This window comes from Lates calcarifer, linkage group LG21 (assembly GCF_001640805.2).
Source record: "Lates calcarifer isolate ASB-BC8 linkage group LG21, TLL_Latcal_v3, whole genome shotgun sequence".
Classification (NCBI taxonomy): domain Eukaryota; kingdom Metazoa; phylum Chordata; class Actinopteri; family Centropomidae; genus Lates; species Lates calcarifer.
Window position 1 is genome coordinate 25120196 of NC_066853.1, and position 21608 is coordinate 25141803.

General features: G+C 39.8%; 1 protein-coding gene across 1 annotated transcript; it reads left to right on the forward strand.

Moving 5' to 3' along the window:
- Positions 1-161: 161 nt before the first annotated feature.
- Positions 162-17904, forward strand: LOC108900611 (A disintegrin and metalloproteinase with thrombospondin motifs 15). The gene is made up of 8 exons (XM_018701767.2): positions 162-1940; positions 3990-4122; positions 6010-6177; positions 8706-8989; positions 9081-9258; positions 10081-10256; positions 11179-11354; positions 13895-17904. The coding sequence occupies exons 1-8, from the start codon at positions 969-971 to the stop codon at positions 14670-14672; spliced, it is 2865 nt and encodes a 954-aa protein (XP_018557283.1). The 5' UTR covers positions 162-968; the 3' UTR covers positions 14673-17904.
- Positions 17905-21608: the final 3704 nt, after the last annotated feature.

Sequence of the window (21608 nt, forward strand, 5' to 3'; positions counted from 1 at the left end):
TATTCAGTGCCTTAGAGACTTCTGCTGTACCATAACCTTTGAACACATTCTGCTGGGAACAATGTAAATAACTTTATTAATAAGAATGCCAGTAGTTTAAATGAAAAAAAAAAAAGAATCTGGGGGCGCAGTGGAATACATCAACCGACAGATCGCGCCAGAGCACAACAAACTGCTCAAGCGAGCAGACGCGCTGACGCTCCAGTCGATTTCAGGTACAAACAGGTGTCGCTCTTTGCCCTGATTCAAGTTTGCATTTCTCTTTTATATTTCTCTCCTGCTTGAGGATATGCAGAGAATATATTACATATTTGTTTGGAGGGCAGTGTCTACGCTTATAAAAACGTGTTTTTGGTCAAACGTTTCATGGAAAAAAAAGATAAAGAAGAGGAAATATCGACAAAAAGGTAATGGTATGAGATTTTTGGGTGTGTTACTTTATTTAGTTCACAGTTTTAAGATTATGGAGGAAACACATTCATTTGAGATGAATGTCAAAATGTCAAAAAACCTCCAAATTAGACTAGTCCCCGTGTGTTGTCTTTTGTTCTTTGAGTTGTGTCCGCCTCGCAGTGAGTCTGGGCTGTGGGAGGGGGGATGATGTTCCTGTCACACATGCTGTACAGCAACAATAATATTTGGAGAGTTACAAGTGGCTGCAGTCTTCACCACAAACCGAGACGCATCACCAATGAGCTCTCTCCTCTGCGCACAATCAGATTTCAGAAATCAAATCAGATTTGACCGTGATCATCGGTGTGTAGCGCGATTTTAAGTACAGCTGCTCAGAGAAGTTGGTGACCAGACTGGAAACGGTGCAGAATGGGGAAGAAGCTGGACGGCAGCGCTGGTGCTTAGCTTTCTGAAGACGCACAAGCGGCGCTCCCTGCTATTGCGCACAACTTCTTATTGGATGCAAACGTACCGCAGCCGAATTACAGTGTGGACTTTCCTGACCAGGAAGAGAGATGGCTACATTCATTCATTCTTTGCTTATTTTTGTGAAATTCCTTTTTTATTTGAAACTAACATGTTGTATGGAGGTAGATTTCTTCATACCCGTTCGCGTGGATCAACAAGAGGATGAAAAGCATTTGCACCGGCGTGTGGAGCAGATGAATGGAAGACAGATTGTTTTTCAACTAAGCGCTTTCAAACAAGAATTTTACCTCCACCTCACGCCGGATTCTAGTTTCCTTGCACCGGGCACCTTGCCCCCTGAGAGCGGCTCCTTAGCATCCAACGCTTCTGAAACGGCTGACCTCAGGGAATGCTTCTACTCTGGTGATGTCAACGCAGACCCGGACTCCTTTGCCGCGCTCAGCCTGTGTAAAGGTCTCCATGGGGGGTTCCTCTATAACGACATGGAGTATTTCATCAGCCAGGGCAGGACTGAAGACGCAGCAGCCGCATCTGGATATCGAAACTCCTTCGACAGGACGCATATCATCCGTCGCAGGAGACGCGCAGCCCACTCAGGCGGCAACTTCACCAGCAGGTGTGGAGTTACACCGGATACCGGCTCCACCATTTCCCTGCAGAAATACAAGTATATGAATGAACTGGATAATGATGGCTTAACTGAAACTGTGTTGAAAACCTTAGGGAGGTCCAAAAGGTTTGCCTCCATCCCGAGATTTGTGGAGGTGCTAGTGGTGGCAGATGAATCTATGGCTACATTTCACGGGGATGACCTGAAGCATTACCTCCTGACCCTGATGTCAGTGGCAGCCAGGCTTTACAAACACCCAAGCATTTTCAACTGCATTAACATAGTGGTGGTGGGATTCATGATGATAAATGAAGCAGAGAATGGACCTAAGGTTTCCAGTAATGCAGCCCTGACTCTGCGCAACTTCTGCTCTTGGCAGAGGAAGTTGAATAAACACAGTGACAAGCACCCTGAGTACTGGGACACTGCCATACTGTTCACCAAACAGGTAAGCAGGAGAGAAGTGAACTATATAGTATAAAGCCATCACTAACATATCACTCTGGTGGTGCAAGGAATAGAAAAGATATGCTTTTCACGGGGCAAATGTTGAAACAGGGGGCACTCTTTTCCTCTATATAAAGTCATTGTGAATCTAACTGTAGTTCACTTGTGTCTCTGCAGTTATCTGTGTGACTTTCCAACAAGAAATATTAAATGTTCCTTCATATGGAGGCTTTGGCCTAGAGGCCCCTTGACCCTTTTGGCCCCTAGGCCTGTTTCTGGTATAGCTTTTCAATAATTCATCCTTGACCTTTTGTGTTGGTGCAGTCTATTATCTCCACAGCTGTGAAATGCCCTTCATTTGGTTCTGTGTTTGCTGCTTTAGTGAGTCACTGGAAAAGATCAACTGAGCCAGGTCTTTCCATGTAAGACCTCAGCTCTGTGTGTTCCTACAGAATAAGAACTGGATCACTATCTGTCCACATAAGATCAGAGCATTTTATAAAATGCCTAAGAGAATCTAAATTACTCCTTCATTCTAGGTGTTGTAAACAGACACCATCTCAAACATTCAACATAGTTACAACTGTCAGATAATCCCATGTATCCACAATAGCTGTGACCACTGATTAGTAAATCTTATTCCATAGTCATTAACTTCTTTCTGTCTCTCCCTCTCTGATATCTGGTTGTTGCTGCCTGCCTTCAATTAGGTCCAGTTTAGCTGTGACTGACCATTGGATACACAACTGCTTTCCCTCACTGCAGAACAACATATAAGATTACTTCTAGGTCAAAAAGAGTGAGCAGTCATTCCAGTACAGGGAGAGATCCTTTATTTACACTGAGGGCACTTATATATAGGAAAGTCCAGGTCCAGTGTTCTTGTCCATGTAGGGCACAATGAGCACAGCTGCTGCATTGGAAAAAATTTTGTAATAGGTTATGGAGAGCAAGTGGTGTGGAATACACATGGCTGGCAGAAAGTGCTTCTGGCATCATTGGGCCTTGCTGGGTTAACAAGTTCATCGTCCACTGCGTATTAAGATGTACTTTGAACAACACAAAAGCACAGGAAAGTTACTTTAATGAAACATAATGACATAATCCCTGACAAGAAAGATCCAAAAAGAAGTGTTAGATACTGACATACCTATCCAGTAAGCCTCAGGACAGAACAAAGCAACAGTCATCCTGAAAATGAGTCATGAGTCATGGCCAATATTCCAATAATAATGACTTGTTCTAGTGGGAAAAGGGTTGTAACCTTTCCTGTAATGTTGAGTGACAAGACTAAGAGTCTACAGCCATGCCAGCAACTTGTGATTTCATGGCAATCATACAATAGTTAACAAGACACTTCAGTCAAACCACTTATGTCACCATTATGCTAGCCCTCGAGGAAAAGAGATCACCTAAGTCATTGGGATTCATCATCTGGGGCCAGTGAATGTACAGTATGCATGTATGTATTTCATGGCATTCTGTCCACTGAGATATTTAAGTCTGGACCGAAATGGTGAACCAACCAACGGGCATTGCTATCCCAACAGTCGTGCTGCTGGGGAGGCTAAAAAGCTAAATGCAGGGCCATGTCATGGAAACTGGAGATGTTTTTTAGGAGAAACCTGGTTTTGAACTCAATGTCTCAAAGACACTACCTCAGCAGCTCAATGAGAAAACACCAAGAATTAGTGATTAACTGCTAAAGAAAAGACTGTAGTGGAGTGGCCATGGTTTTACTCTGGGCTGTGTGCAGCAGGACTCATTTGGTCCTCTCAAACTATCTTTTTACCTCTTATCCAGACAAGGGGGATCTTAATGGGTGCTCTCCCCTGACCCTCTGCCTAAATGTATTTTGAGAACAAAGAGTTAATAAATAATAACCAGAGTCCCAGTACCATTAGTTCATAGTCTATTCATTATGTACTTCAGAGCTCAATCACACAAAATTTGTTTGGAACATGGCTTGAGTCGTGTCTGATTTTCCAGCTTCCTATGAGAATGAAGAAAAAGGCTTTTATAATTAACACTTAAGTCTCTGTGCCACCAGGATCTTTGTGGGGCCACAACCTGTGATACCTTGGGGATGGCTGACGTTGGGACCATGTGTGACCCGAAGAGGAGCTGCTCTGTCATTGAGGATGATGGCTTGCCCTCCGCTTTCACAACTGCCCACGAACTTGGTTAGAAAGTTGGTCTAATGTTGGTAGCATGCATCTGAATCAAGTGTAATTGATGACGGTGGATGTTTAATTTCCTGCAAACCAAATCTTCCTACAGGTACAAATAAAGTGGCCCGAACCTGTACCTTAACCTTGATTGGCAGGGACTGAACATTCATACTATGCATTTTAGATTTATGCTAATCAAACTGTAGCAGGCCTCAGAGTGTGATATGCTTCAGGCAAGAGCTGCACATATGCTTAAATTAAAATGTCAAAGAAATTCTGCAGTCCTTTTTGATAGACAGATGTATACACACATAACCAGCATGCAAACTGGCCTGCCTGGAGGGCTTAGCAACTTCCATGATGATCTATATGGCTGTGGTTCTCGGTCCTGATCCCAGAGCTCTGCAGAGTTTCATTCCTCCCAGCTATTTAATTGCATCCACCTGATGTTTGTTTGTAAATCAGTCCCTGATTAGGTGGGCAGAATCAAAACCAGCGGGTCTCTGGATCTTACAGACCAAAGTTTAGATGTGTGCGTGTCTGACATCACAGCTGCACAACATAACTCTGCATACTGGCAGCTGCAAACAGCAAGTGAGAAATAACTGTTTGAAAAATTGTACCTTTAGTCCTTATGAACTATTTCACAGATCACTACTACACTACTACATACAACTAATAAATGTGCACATGCCTTTAGCAGTACAGCTTGTCTGTAATACTTTGGTATATCAGAGCTGTTTCGCACTGCTCTTTAGGAGGCACTGTGTGAGGTTCTCAAATGTCTGTTGTAAAAAAATATGCATATTTGCTTTCTCCCCAAGAATGATAGGTGTCTCATGACGTGTGTTAAGAGAGGAGCTGGAGCCAGGACAGGTTTAACCCAGCTTTCCATAAAGACTGGAAGAGAGGGGAAAGGGTTAGCCCACTTAATCCAAAATTTATAAAGTTAGCATCCTGACACCTCTAAAGCTGACTAATTGTATCATTTTTTGCTTTGCCTGTATAGAAAGACAAATATAAAATGTCTGGTTTCAGGGAAAGTTACATGGCATAAGTATTTCCTTACAATCAACAGTGATGTTTTGTAACTGTGTGCAGTTTACCAAGTCACATTGAGATTGTCAGGTTTGGTTCCAGCATGTCACACACTAAAACCAAAATCACATTAAATTGTTATTTTATTGGTTTCCCCCTGCCTCGAGTGTTTGTGCTAAATTAGGCTAACCACGTCCTGGCTGCAGCTTCTACTTAACCCCACAGACATAGGACTGATATCAGTTCTCTCATCTCACCCTTTGCAGATTTCCTTAAATGCTGGGCAAGTTTTTTCACAAAGTTTCTGACTTAAAGTACTGGTTGATCACTGGTTGAGAAGGCTGTAAAAGAAGCAGGACTCAGGCCTCAGATCAAATGCACTAGTAACTCCTGACGTCCTAGGCATTGATTCACTCTATCCTTTTATATATTAAATCATTAAACAATTTCCTCTCAAAATGAGCCTGTCTCATGATTGAACATGCTGAGACCACAGTTTATGTTTTTATTTTTTCCTTTTGAAAAGTACTCCATGTTCGTATTTGGGGAATGAAACAATTTCCTTGAGAACTGAATTCCCCTGTCAGGCCAGGTTTAGAACATGGACCAATGCCATGCTGTATATTCCCATGCATAGTTGCATTCCTGTCTGCTATGATATCAGCTTCTAATCAGTCCAAACTGAGTTCACTTTGCCTACGTATGTGTGTGTTGTGACGTCTGCTGAGAGGTTTCTATGTATATTAGGAGATTGATGTTTCAGTGTCATCACAGAAACTTCACTGTATCTACCCAGTAACTCTATTTATCGTGTTTTAGATTATGGTATGATTTACCCCACCCTACCTCCTCTCCCCTCAGGCCACGTCTTCAACATGCCCCATGACAATGTGAAGGCATGTGAGGAGGTATTTGGGAAACTAAAGGACAACCACATGATGTCTCCCACACTGATTCAGATTGACAGGAGCCGACCCTGGTCTGTGTGCAGCGCAGCCATCATTACCGAGTTCCTGGACAGAGGTCATGGTTAGTAAACACTTCCTGTCTATGTCTCTGAACTCAGATGGACCACTAATTCTGTCCAGGCTTCATGCTGTCAGCTGGTAGTAATCTAACCTACAAAAAACAGACCTAGGCTCAATTTTTACACAGTTATACTGATCATTTCAGTAGAATGACTGAAGGCTGAAAATATTTCTCTTCTATTTTTCTTTTTTCATTAATATGTCTCTTTGAATAAAATTAACCATTGTGTTTGTTTGGGCAGAGCACCACAGTCACACTTGAACTAGCTGACTGGCTCCAGTCGTTTGCAGTATGCTTTACAATGACTCAATTGGTGGCTCATTCACATCTGTGCAGCTAGGAATATCCAGTCATATTCAATCAGGTCTACATGGCAGACACTATAACCTGACACCTCCTCACTGACAATCACACTCATTCAAACACTGTGTGGCACAGCTGACCTTATAGCACCAGTGTTTCTGATTTCAGACAACTTGAAGGGTGAAATGATCATGGTGTGTCATGCATCCTCTGCTGCCCACTTCCTCAGTGGTCAGTCTTTTGTCAGTCAGACTTTGGTTAACAATGCCACCCGGACAGAAGATTAGTTTTCCTGTGTTGCCAGGTTAGGTACATTTAGTTTAGAATATAGCAGATGCTATTTGCTATTTGTGTGTTCAAGTATCCTGTCTGAACTACCTCTCAGATGAGAGGGGCTTTGCTAGCATTCAAGTGGAATTGCAGTGTGCTTGTCACCTCATATAGGTTAGGTACATTTAGTTTAGAATATATCTCCTTCAAACCACAGCCCTTTCTGCCAAATCTTACTGTATAACCACTTACTGTGTCTGACTGATTTTTTCTCATAATTTGTAAGGTGGCAAGTGTAAACATTTTTATTGTATTTTTCAAAATGTTGTGGCTCACTGGCATCTTGTGATATAGAAGTTAAAGTAGATTGTCTAAGTCAATACACTTCAACACTCAAGTCAATACGCTGCAAGAGGACCGCACCTCATACCAGCATAGTATCAACAGAAATATCATCATGGCTAACTTGACAAGTAAATCAAAACAAGAACATCTTAATTAAATAAAAAAAAAAAAAAAAAACATACTCAAAGTTGAACAAATCAACATGTCTCTGATGGATTAAATGACAAATGTGTGTCGCTTGTAATCACAAACTCAAGGAGAATTATCACTCCACAATGCAGTTTTAACATCTTTTAGTTTGTTGTCTTTGTTTACTATAAGAAGAAGAAGAAGAGCCAGAAAACATAGATACCAGATTTTCACAGGTCTGAACAGACCGCAGTGCATCAATAAGGACTGCCATAATGTAGTCACTGAATGTATTTTTCTTTGCTTTAGTATGCTTTTTGAATACTCCTTTAATACCTTAATTCATAGATTTTAAATTATACAGACCTGTAAAACCTGCAGTCACTATGAACCTCCCTGAACATCCTTGCAATGCATAACATTTTTAAGAGCAAAACTGATTCTGAGATGTGCTATGAGAAATATGATACAGTATATAGGTTCTTTCCACAAGAAAATAACATTCATGTTACCATTTTAGCTGATTCATAGTATTTTCAAATTTATGAACTGGGCACAGTGTATGTCGACTAACACTAACATCTTTGAACAGAAATATCTTACCAGAATACACGAGGAAGAAATGGAGATTGAAAAATCGGGTTAACCGGGTCTGGAACCTGTAGTCTCCAGTGAAAAAGAAAGATAGGAAAAAATCAGTAAGCTGGAGTTATATTCACATAAGGATGATTTTGATAAGTGGACACGAACCAAGCAGGTGAGAGAGCATACACACTGGATACAGGAGATTAACATTGATTTCAAGTCTTTTAACTGATCTACAGTTGAGCATTACTCTTGAACTTTCTGGACCTGATTCTGGCAGTTTGAGCCGCTGACTATCACGCATTCAGCTGGAAATCATACCCGCTCACTAAAGTTACATAAAACAAGAACATGTGTTCAGAGCGCACTGTGAGAATGACAGCGGCACTGTTCCACCATTCTGAGTCAGTGTACCATCAAAATGATCCTGAAACTACTATTTTAGAAGATAATAAATAGTCAAATTAAAAATATGTGGAAATCAGAATGAATAATTATATATAAGATAAATATAATAATATTAATATAATAATATAATAATAAAAATTGTTGCCATTAAATATTTTTAACATTTACATTTTTCTTTTTCCTGAGAGAAATGTCTGGCTCTGCTAATTGATCACCAGCTAGTCACTATCTTTGTCGTTCTGCTGACAGGCAGCATACAGTGGGTTTATTAGAGCTTAACTGAAAACAGCTGCTTGATGCTGCTGGAAACAAGGTTGATGAGGGTGCTGAGAAGTGTAAAGTTTACAAGGTTTAAAAAGGCTGATCAACAGCAACCAAAGGCCACACCACCACACGTTTAGTCATTTAGTCACCTCCATTTTAATATCCATGTGAGGGAATACAGCTGCAGTCTGATTGATTGCAGTGCTGTTGGTTTGTTTCTGTAGGAGACTGTCTGCTGGACCAGCCTCAGAGGCAGCTGTCTCTCCCAGACAGCCTGCCTGGCTCCAGCTACAGCCTGCACCGTCAGTGTGAGCTAGCCTTTGGTTCTGGCTCCAAACCCTGCCCATACATGCAGCCCTGCTCTAAACTGTGGTGCACTGGGAAGGCCCGTGGACAGCTGGTCTGTCAAACCCGACACTTTCCCTGGGCTGATGGAACCAGCTGCAGCAACAACAAGGTCTGCTACCGAGGAGCCTGCACTGATAAGAACACCACCATGCACATTAAGGTGAGTGCTGAAGGGTTGGTTCTTCTTGGTCATTTTTATGGACACAACTGATGTGCTGTTGTACCAAATTTTAATTTTCTTTTGGTGGCAGGTGGATGGCCGGTGGGGGAAGTGGGGTGAATTTGGAGACTGTTCTCGAAGTTGTGGTGGAGGAGTTCAGCTGGCCAAGAGAGACTGTGACAACCCTGTCCCAGAGAATGGAGGCAAATACTGTTATGGCCTTCGCATCAAATATCGCTCCTGTAACCTCAACCCCTGTCCTGAAACAGGTATGCTAGTCTCTGTTTGATGTGTTCACGCTGGAAGACACATATAAAGGGCTCTAGCTGACCATTCACTAAGCCTCTTGCTCAGAGGCGTCATGCATTAAATTTAGGAAGCACAGTCTCACAATACCATTTACTTAAAGATTAAAGCTAGATTAGATCTATAGAGAAGTCCAACAATTAGTCGATTATAAATGAATTAAATGTTGCTGTCCTCACTGGTCAGAAAGGTCACTAATTATCAATATTTTATTAATGTACAATGCTGGTTAACTGTTTCTTCTAAGATGCTAGACAGCCCCCCTCTCCCTGAGCTAATGCCTAATGTTATGAACCAGCAAGTCGGACATTGGGACAGATGATATCTTGTAAAACCAGGGTATTGGGTGTCTTCTTACTTTTAGACTAGTCGGCTATGGTCTAAATTTGAATTTCCATTTCATCAACAGGGAAATTATAATCACACATACATATATACAACAATGCATTTTAAACAAGTTTTCAAAATCTCTCAAAAGTAGATGGCAGGCTTACATATATGGTGGTGATGGTGATGGTACACCTTACAGAGTCCAAAAAACAGTGCACTTCATGACTTTATTATTACAGATAAGTATGTTCTAATCTATTACTAAGTCAAAATTGACTTAAATATTTCTACATGATATTTGTATGAGAACAGAAAGCTTGACTTGATTAGCAATACAGCATAAGGGTGGGCATGGCATAGTACACAGTGAGTGGCAAAAGTGCAACCACATCCTGTACAGTGCTGGAGTAGCTGGAGTAGTTGTCGATATACTGTGTTTATTTTTACATCTTCAGGTAAGAGTTTCCGTGAGGGGCAGTGTGAGGCATTCAATGGCTTAAACCTGAACACCAACAGGCTGGGTTCCTCTGTGGTTTGGGTTCCCAAATATTCAGGCATCTCTCCCAAGGACAAATGCAAGCTCATCTGCCGCGCTAATGGGACTGGATACTTCTATGTCCTTGCTCCAAAGGTATGTATCTAACTTACTGTTTTCATCTAAACATTCCTTATATCAAACATACTCAGATTGTATCTGTTTCAGTCACTGTTTCCTTTTTCTAATCACTGAAAAGGTGGAACTAGTTCAAGAACACGAATTTTGACAACCCAGCTTACTTGATGTGTTATGGCATATTCACTGCTTTCACTTTACCAGCAAGTCATAATGACCTGAGGCTGATTTGGGCCTGATAATTGCTAGCTGTATTGCAAATATGGTTGTCCTGTCTGTCCTGTCATGCTTATATCTGCATAAAAACTGGACAGATGACATCTCTTAATATTCTGAGCTGTTATTGCACTAATCAATGAAATCTGAACTCCTTGTCATTGAGTTCTCTCCTCATCGTGAGTCAAAACCTCATGGGAGGTGTAACTGAGACATTTATTGAGCAGCTATGTTCATAGAGATTTTCAGGTTTGGTTTTTACAGTAACTGTTTACCTAACATGATTTGACCCTTATCTGCAATGCAAGAAGTAACGGCCAGTTCCATCAACAACATAGCAATGAGTGGTGATGTGTTTGTGGCAGCAGAGGGTGGCTGCTGCTGCAGGATGGATGGAGTGGTGAGACAGAGTGACATGCAGGGATAGTATCACTTCACAGCTGTGGCTAGTCAACTACTATTTATTCAACCAGCATGAAAACAAGCTTGTAGCAGCAATACAAGCCCACATCTCATTTACACTACAGGACACTGTGCACTCTCTCTGGTGTGGTTCTTTGTATTTGCATAGTCTAAATGTGAAGACTGGCAGACCACATTTGCAGTAACGTCTGTCTTGATCTCTCTTTCTTCTCTTTTCTTCTCTTTCTGTTGCTCCTACTTGTATATTACCCAATGACATCAGCCCAGCATGATGTAATTTCTAAAACCTCAAACCCTGCAGGTCGTGGATGGGACGCCCTGCTCTCCTGACACCTCAGCTGTATGTGTTCAGGGAAAATGCATCAAGGCAGGCTGCGATGGCAAGTTGGACTCTAACAAGAAATTTGACAAGTGTGGTGTGTGTGGTGGGGACAACCAGGGCTGCAAGAAGGTCTCAGGAATGTTCACCAAACCCATGTAAGCAGCATGTCAGATCCTCATCTACATTACAGCTATGAACAAACACAATCTATTTTAACTAATAATACACAAACCATTGTGTTTTCATTGTTGTCCATAATTGAATACACCATCCAAATACTGACAGTGCTGGATGGAAAAAAGTATGTGAACCCATAGTCTAATGACATCTACAGAAGCTATCTGGAGACAGGAGTTAGCAAACCTGGTGTTCAGTCAATGAAACAACACAAGATATTTTGAGTTTGCTATTCACAAGAAACATATGCTGATGTTGTGGGGCCTGCAGCAGGTGTTGGTCTAAGTGTTTATCTGTGTTTTTGTCCAGCCATCAGTTTAAGTCTTTATGAGAGAACAGTGCAGCATGGAGATTTTTTATGTAGTAAGTTTGGTGGTCTATGAAAACCTTGCCTTAGTCCCCATGCTCAGACAGTCTTGATACGCTGTGTGTTTGTCTTTCTGCTTGGAAAACTACAGTGGATCAGCTCAGTCTTGTACACCGAAATAGACAAAGTGTTTAGTGCATCATTCTGTAAGCAAACAGTTTCATGATCAATGGGATGACCATGGTTTTAAGTCAGGGAGCAGCTGTTAAAGGTCTTGGAACAGGAGACGGGGCCAGAGGGGAGGCATGCACCAACACATGAAGAAACTACAACAAAGTATTTAAACTCCTTTCCCATCTATTGTCTTGGCAAATGTGCAGTCCTTGAGAAAGTAAGTTGAGGAACTACAGGCTAATGTCTGTCATCTTTGGAATTCAAGAATGCCTGTATTTTGGCATTTGCAGAGACCTGGCTTACTTCCATTGATATGGATAGATCTCTGGAGAACAGTAAGGTAACAGGGAAAACATGGAGGAGGAGTAAGTAGGCTCCTTTACCTTCCAAGGAAGTTTCCATAATCATTTGTCACTGTAGTAATTACATCCCCAAGCTTGCCTAATTTATAACTTTCAGTCATGTTCCCCTGAGGTACCCAATATCATACTGAGAGCCTTTAAAACACAATATGTAATTTACTTTTTTCTGCTGCTAGACCAAATGAAATGGACTGTTGCCTTAAAACTACTCATTTGTCTTAGTTTCAAAATTGCTGGAAACATTTAGGATAATGTAAGTACACAACATAACAAAATTATAGGTCTAAAAAAGGCCCTGACTATTCATCAATATGTAACTTGCTGCAGGGAATGTAATACTTGATGACTCCTATGGAGTGATTAAAAACTCATTTAAATCTGATTTTGTAACAAGTTGGCAAGAGGAAAAGATCTAAGTGGCACTGAAAGAGCTAGACTCATTGTTGGCTAGACTACCACTGGGATCTCTGAATCACAACTCTGTGCACCTCCTCACCATACTGACCTTTGCTTAAGAAAGTGAATGTGCAGTAAAGTTCAGATTTAAAAATGTTAAAAGATAAAATGTTAAGATATGGAACAACAATAGCACACTGGCCTTACAAGGCTGCTTTCAGTGCACTGACATTGGGGACTTTACAATCCTTAGGGAATCAGCCGGGAACAGGTGCATTGCATGGTCCAATTAAGCAATTAACATCTAGTCATGTTCTATGTCATGTACAACAAATTTTTCACAAAGGCTGCCCAACTGGCTGGTGTTTCTATACGAAACAGTGGCTAAAGAGACACCTGTAAATGGGGTTGGAAATTGTGGTTGACAGTGCACATTTAATGTGTCTGTGCATTAGTGTGATATGTAATGAAGAACACAGGAGCAACTCAGGTCACAGAAAATGTCAATGCAGAACATAATCACACTTTGTCAGCAAGAACAGCCCATTGACAATTATAGAGAGATATTATAAAAGAATTGCAGTGCATAAGCCCCTTATTACAAAGATGAATACACATTTGAGAGTTCAGTTATGCAAAAAAACAATATTAGGTTGTTGTTAATAACTCCTATGGACTTCACAGGCTTACACCATCACCATTTACAAGCAGTTTGTCTAACTGTGGACTGATAAGTATCTGAACTCTTTGAGATGACTCTATAATCCTTGGCACCTCTTGGAATTCTCAGAAGTCTAGCAATCTTGTTCCACTGACTGGACTGCAGGTTTGCTAACCCCTGACTCCAATTAGCTGAGGGATTTACATATTTTTGCAAACCCATTATGAATTTTTGAATGGGCAAGAACAACACAATTATTTGTGTGATACTAATGAAAATAGATTGCATTTCTTCATAGATGTAACTTTGATGAGGATCTGGTCATATTTTAAGACAAATTTATCCATACATGAAAATAATTTCAAAGGACTCAATCTCTTTTTCTGGTACAATATACACATTGTATATATATATATATATATATATATATATATATATATATATATATATATATACACATATGGAAATGATTTAGTTCTTTGGCTGCTCTCAATTAAGTAAAAAAGAATGAAAGAATAACAGCTAAAGGCTCAACAAAATGCTGCACCCAACTCTCTTCTGGATTTGTGTAAAAATATTAGGAAACATAAATAACCATTGTCATTTCTTCCTTTCCAGTCATGGCTACAACTTTGTGGTGACGCTACCAGCTGGAGCCTCCAACATTGACATCCGTCAGCGTGGCTATCGAGGAATGGTCAGTGATGAAAACTACTTAGCAGTGAAGAATCAGCATGGCAAGTACCTCCTGAATGGCAACTATGTGGTGTCAGCTGTGGAGCGTGACCTGCTGGTAAAGGGCAGCCTGCTGCGTTACAGTGGCACGTCCACGTCTGTGGAGATTCTGCAGGCCACCAGACCCTTGCAGGAGCCTCTGATTGTGGAGGTACTCTCTGTGGGGAAGATGACCCCTCCCAGGGTCCGCTACTCTTTCTACATCTCCAAGGAGAGCAAGGAGCAGAAAACTCTGCGGAAAGAGGAGAGAAGTCACAAAACACATAACAGCATTTTAGTAGATAGCAACAAAGTAGAAGTCAAAAAGCAGGTGATGGGTAAGAGGCCAGCTAGTCACTGGGTGACAGGAACTTGGGATTTATGCACAGTGACTTGTGGCAATGGTCTTCAGAAGAGGCTGGTACAGTGCCAGAGCATGGAGGGGCGTCCTGCAGTGGACTGTGACAGTGTTGACAGGCCTGTAGCAGTGAGAGCATGTGGAGATCCGTGTCCTGTGTGGGATGTAGGTACCTGGTCTCATTGCTCCAAGTCCTGTGGAAGGGGCTTTAAAAGGCGGCCAGTGCGTTGCCTAGCCAACAATGGTATGAATCTACCCAGAGATCACTGCTCTGGAAGGAGGAAGCCTCAGGAACTGGACCTCTGCAACCTAAAGCCATGTTAAAGCAGAACAGACATAGCCTCTAAACTTATTTTTGATTATTCGACATGACCCTTAGCCCAAATCACCATGATAATGATTCTGTGGCTGTGCTGGGTGGAAATACTCTCAACTTCAGTCTCAGTGTGTCAGCAGGGGCATCTGTTCTACAGAAGAAAGCCAGTGGAGACAGAGAGGATCCTCCTTCATTGTTTGAACAAACAGAAATCTGTTTACATAAAAGAAAAGAAGGAACGTGTCACTACCATTGTCAAACCATCTATTCTAGGTTTGACCTTTGGTTAGTCTACCTCTACCAGGAATGGTGACACAGTGCCTGTGTAAACTGTACACAGACAGTAACAGAGAGAGATGCAGAGATAGTGATCATGCACATCTGCATGCAAACAGAATTTCCTGGTATAATTGAAAGATTCACACTGTGCTGTTATCACAATCAGATATCTGTGAATTGACATTTTCCTCATTTCACTGAGGAGCTAATCAATATGTGAAACACAGTACTGTATCTGCCACATTCAAGACCTGATTGGTCCGTGCAGTTCATACATCTTGGTCTGTTTGTTTGTTTCATTTTTATTGATTCAGTGCTTTTCACTGTGGTCTGATGTGGAAAACTCAATTCAGAGTCATTTTATCTAACAAATAGCTTTTACAAGCTTTATATCCTTCCAAAATTAATTATATTATAACATTATATCCTACACACTTGAAACAGTCTTTATCGGTTGGATCATTATCCCTGAATTTTACCAGTGACCAAAAACCTAGAAATATTTTTTATATGAGGAAAATTAGTTTAGTCAGAGCTTTTTCTGTACAGTGAATGTAGGCTGTGTATATGGTGCAATCGTAATATGTCTCTCTGTTTAGTGCAAAGCAAACCAACAACTGCTCTGCTGTTTCTTCTATGTTGCCAAAGAGTTCTAACCTTCAACAAAGCCTTAGTGTTAGAGAGACACCTCTCGGCATGAGCTGGACAGAAGCATGGCTTGCTCAAAGAACCATAACTGTACATTTCTGTCATCACCTCAAAATTATCTACTGACAGTTAAATCACTCACCTCCAGAGGCTTAAAAGGTGGCTGGAAAAAATAAAGTTGTGGCAAAAATTAATTTGCAACAACATTAATAATCAGTGGATGGTTTTACTAAGCAATGTACATACTAGTAGGAAAAATTTTCAAGCAAAAAACCTCACTGGTTCCAGCTTCTCAAACGTGAAGATTTTGGTGCTTTTGCCTCTCTTATGTAATGTTTAACTGAATATATTTTGTTTTTGGTTTGTTGGATAAAACAAGCAATTTGAAAATGTCACATTGAGGTCTGGGGAAATTGTGATTTTTCACTATTTTCTAGACCAAGAGCTGTCAAAATATCCATATAGATTTCTCAAACCACTCATGCAACATAAACCATTTTACTGAGATTTTACATGTTCAGTACGCATTTATTATTATTATTATTATTATTATTATTACTATTATTATCAATAATAATAATAATAATAATAATAATAACAATAATAACTACATTACTAGGAGTTTAATAGAAAATGGATCAACAGTCTTAAAAATATTTGGTGGAATCAGACATCACAAAATGATGATAGATATCTCCTTATACTTAGGAACTGTTCTTAAAACCGATGAGCACAGTACTAACATGTCCTTCAACAGAAAACCTATGTCAGTCTTAATTTGCAGTCTGTTTTGGTTCAGAGGGATCAATTATACCATCTAGAAGATAGTTTTGTACAGTTATTTTTTTTCTTTCTCATACTGTACAGATAAAATTTTTATCAGTTGTCTTTTGTATTGTATACTATGTATACATTCATCCAGCAGCATAAAATAAAATGTATATATAAGAGTAAAAAAAAAAAAAAACATACGCTGAATCATGATTGGTTGTCCAAAGCTTCAGGATTTTAGGTATTAGGCAGATATTTTACATTAAGACAATAAGAAAATATTACTTTATAAATATCTGTTCTCTCTTGAATGTCTCCTTTTGCTCCTGCAGTATCTGTTACATAAGATTTCTGCTGTGCCCACAGTCTTCTATTACATGAGATGAGACAGTCTTGATATCTCAGCTCTTCTCCAACTGAAGCATGGCAGATGAAAACACATTCATTCATCCACTTTGGTATTCTGCTGATTCAAGCTCTGTTGTCCCAGCTGTACTGTAATAACACACCCAGCTTGGCCAGCGTCTGTCCAGTAAGCCTGATGCATTGTTGAATAGATGTCTTTCAGACTTGGACACCCTCACCACAAGGATTTGACCCATGTAAGGGTTTAAAAGTGCATACTAAGATCTGTATTTTTGGATAGAAGATGTGGATGGTGTGAGTGATTTTCTCAAACATGACAAAGCTCTCCTAGTGCCACAGAAGACGTACATCTGTTATCACAAGCTACAGGTTACTAATCATTACAACAAACAGATCAGTAAACAGAACTTCATGTATAAAATAGACGGGGTGCATCTTTAACTTTAGTATCCCTAAGTGAAAGGTAATTTAATGTGAAATATATATGTATTTGCAAAATTCTGAATTTTGTATAACACCATCTTGTTTACATCATCTAAAGAATCATTATAATTATTATAATAAAATATGTTGATGTATGGTCAGGTAGAAGAAAAATCTTTATGCTTTGCACAGCATTGCATCATCAGACACACCTAAATGGACACACACCAGATGAACCATTTATCCAGAAAAGTTACTCAAGGTACAGTAGCGACATGTGTTTATCCATATTTGCTGTTTTTCTGTATAGCTAATATGCTGAAAAAAGACTCCGATGGGTGTCAATCTGCAGGAGGGTTTTCTAATCTGCTACCTCTGTCGTTTGGTTATGTCTACTTAGTTCAGCTTGGTCAGATGATCAACCACCAGGTAAAGGTTAGGAAAATGTTCTTGTCATGTTAAACAGAAAACAGAACTGTTGGTAGAAGACGGGATGTGAACTATTGTTTTCTATGTTGTTGTTATATACTTTGCTGGCCAAACCATTTATTCTAACCTCTCTGTCTAAAACATTTTCATGGTGCTTTGTGGCAGCATAAGACCACTTCTGCCTATGTGCACTATATTTGTTACAATGTTTTACAAAACTGTAGATCGCAGCATACTGGCCTTTAATAGTGTAGCTGCTAGTCTGTCATCAATCAGTCATTCCCTCAGCAAAACAGAGAGGCTCACATGTAGCTCATTATACAGAGCCACCACAGCAGTCACCAGAAAGATAGGGACAGAGAAATTCACAAGCACATACAGAAGGCTTTAAAGCTCATAATACACACATGTAAAAACACAATGTAATCAGTGTCATGACCCAAAAACAATTGCTTTTCAGATAACCATACTTAATTATAAATGTTTCCGCAAATGACCAAAGCTGTTGTTTCTCAAAAGAGAAATGGGATGAGTTGGGTGAGGAAACATACAACCTGGAGTGATTAGGCTGAAGTTACACTGTGCATTTTAAATCCTTTAAACAATGTCAAATATTCTCTATTGACACTTTTAATACTGATAAAAATAATATTTGACAAAGTGATTTTTCTTCATAGATGGATGACTAAACACTGATTTGAAAATTGTACATGTCTGCAACTTGCTACAACCTTTTCACCTTAAGATGACATTTTCATTTTCTGAAAACTCTGAGGTTGGACAACATTTAGCTACGTAATGTGTTTAGAATTTTTGGTGTGGAAGGGTACAGTAGGTTCATAGAGTCAGGATTCACACAAGTGGTTTGAAGTAATCCTATCCATGGAGAGGCATGAGAAATCAACACTACATTAATAAAATGACTGACTTGATTCTGTCTGGAAATTATATCAACCCAGTTGAGTCAGCCATGACTATTCTGTTCCACTGGCCTACAAGGCTCCTTCACACATTTCATCTTCACACACCATCCTGTATTAAAAAGTTAAGAAACATAGACCTGCAGTGTCTTCCTGCATTATCACTGTTTGACTTTTCAATGCATGTAATGTAGCATTAATGTAGAATGTGAATGTGAGATCTGGTCCAGTGTAAATCACACTGTTGGAGTTCACCTTAAGGGGTTTTTACCTCACAGTAGGCTGCTACTGTGTGAAGAAAGACCTTGTTCAGAAATCACATTACTTGATTTACACAACAACACAGCAGTTGACGCCAACCTTTGCCAAGAGCTGAGTGGATTTTGATTGGCCCCCTATAGTCAGAGGCCTGTCCACCTATTCAGAACCCACTCATGTGGCTAATAAGCATGAAGGGTCAATGTTTCCAGTCCATGGGAACCTCCGAGAATTTAAGTTGGTCTTTCTTTACATTGACTGAGCTGCAAAGTCAGAATGACCAGCGTTGCAGAATTAAATGCATGTGGAGGGCTGAAAACAAGTTCATTTCCTGAGCCAAGGCATCAAGAAATATATCAAGATCACCATTTGTATTACAGAGGCCCTCTGTGGGGAAAAACACTGAATTTTACATAAACTCTATGCTCAAGTGCTACGTAGAGTAAACCACACCACATTTACTTACTTTTTTCAGTCTGTCATGTTAGCCTAATTACATTCAACATATTTTTTGACAGCACACAAGAAAACTGATGATAGATTCTAATGCATCATGTTGCTTTCAAAATTTGCCAGAAGGGATATTTTGCAAAGTTTTGTTCTTCAACATGTTTAAGTATATTGTATATTATGTGGTTTAACATAAAACAGGAAATTAGGAAGAAGAAGGGCCTTTAATGTTCAAATTTTTATTATGTTATGGGTAAGCCGAAGAGCTAGAGGTCCACTTACTAGTATTTAAAGCAAGTATGTAAAAATTGCTAACAATTAAAGATAATAAATGGAATTTAGGTTTTTTATCTTTCTTTCTTTTTCAGAAACCTAGGCAAACTCAGGCATTGGCTCAGGCCTTGATTAAGAACTGAGAGGACTAATGAAGAATACCACTACTTAGCAGCTATGATTTACAATAACAATTATCAAATGACAATGTGAAATGAGTCCTTTATAGTGATAAACACATGGAGAATTATCACCTGAATCTAGAGCTCCCCTTGACTTTATGGAGCTTTATAGGCATGATTGTTTACCTACTGTATACATCTTACAACTTTACTGTTCTGGTTCACTCTCACCACTCTCATAGCAAAAGAGTTAAGTTCAACAGTTGTCATCAATGAAAACAAACATCAGACAGACACACTTAGCAAATAGTTGGTGATCATTGTGGAGAATTTAGCAGCTAAAAAGGTGACAATATGTCAGTGCTAGAATCTTTATCTAAGTAGAATGATATTGAATTATTTTTATGTACATTTATTTTTGTAATTATGTGATAGCAGTGTCAACTATTCTGCTATTGTAGGCTTGCAGCTTGGGCTTCGAAGTCAACACAAACTGCTTTAGCTCATTTGTCTGGCACCTGTGTCATCAGACAGGAGTCCTTCCTCTGGAGGCAGAGAGGCTGAGGTTTCAATCAATACATCTAAAGTATCAGGGTTGTGAAGACTTCAGCTGCAAGAATTTATTGTCCCTGTACCAATCTCGTATTAAAGTGATGGATTTTCAACCAGAGATTAGATACTGTGAGATATGCTCAGACCACAGCCTGTGCAATTTCAGCAGTGAGTGGTTTTAGTTGTGTCTTATCGCAGATAGTCAGGAGCAAATCAGGACAATCACTGCCAGTCACACACATGCACACTCAGTTCAAACATCTATACCACAAAAAGAACCAGTTCTGTTACCTTTGAAAGCATGAGTATTTTACATAAGGACACTCACAGTGTAAGCTGTAGTGCAATTGTCAGCATTTCCCAGTTTAACCTATCCTTTCCAATCTGATCTACACTACAGAGATTATGATAATCACAGGAATACAAGAGAAACCCCTTTGACAGCCTCTGGGAAAGGCTCAGTTAATGTATGTGAGGCATTAGAAATATGTAGTTAATTATATATTTCCATTTGTATACAGTTGGTTTCCTGCTGGATACAAGAATTAATCATTGTTGTTTTGATGTTATTTTGTGTGCTGTATAATGCATGGAGCTAACTGTGTGTTTTAAGTGTTCTACTTGTACAAGTAGTGTTTGCTTCTGTTTGTGTCTATTAAAATGATGTTTTTATGTTTGAGGACTCTTGGAAGAATAATCCAGTTAGAGGAGATTCTAATGAAAAATAAAATATTTTTCCTCTCACTTCTTCCTTCTCTTGAGTCCCCCCAAAGAAAAAAAAATTAATGAGGACTAAATTGGGGTTTTTCCAGCACCTACGTAGTTTATGTTGCCATGGAAACTTTGCAAAATAAGGGTTGGGCTTAGTTAGCTGCTCAACTAATGTTTCAGCAGTCCTCTTGGCTGTAATGACAACCAGCATGTTGAAAAAAAGGCAGTTTCAGCAGCTCTTCACAGTTTGCTCTTCTAAGTATTATAGTTTTTCACAACTGTAAACAGTTGTTCAGTGTGTGTTTGGGCTATTAAAATATGAATACCACAAGGATGGAGGAACTGTCTTATCATGTTTTACAAGCGTTTCTAAAATAGCTAGTTTTCTTCATGTTGCTGCTACACAGATTATGACAAAGTTACATTACAAATTCTACACTGAATCCAGATTGGTTAGAAAAGGTCAAGTTGATGAAAAGTTAGAGCAGCATCTTTGGGACACCAACAATGAGTGACTCACTTGCCCACTGAGATTTTGCACATTTTAAATGCTCGCATGCTCTTGCACAACAGAAACGCCTTTTGTTATCTCAAGGAGATGGAATCAATGGATGGCAGGAATCCGCTGAAGATGCCAATAGGCTTTGATCCCAAAGAGCGGCCTCTGCTCTGCTTTGGCCAGCAGCCATAGCACTGTCAAACTGTGAATTGGGCTTACGGGAGAGAAAAGTGAGTAAAGAGG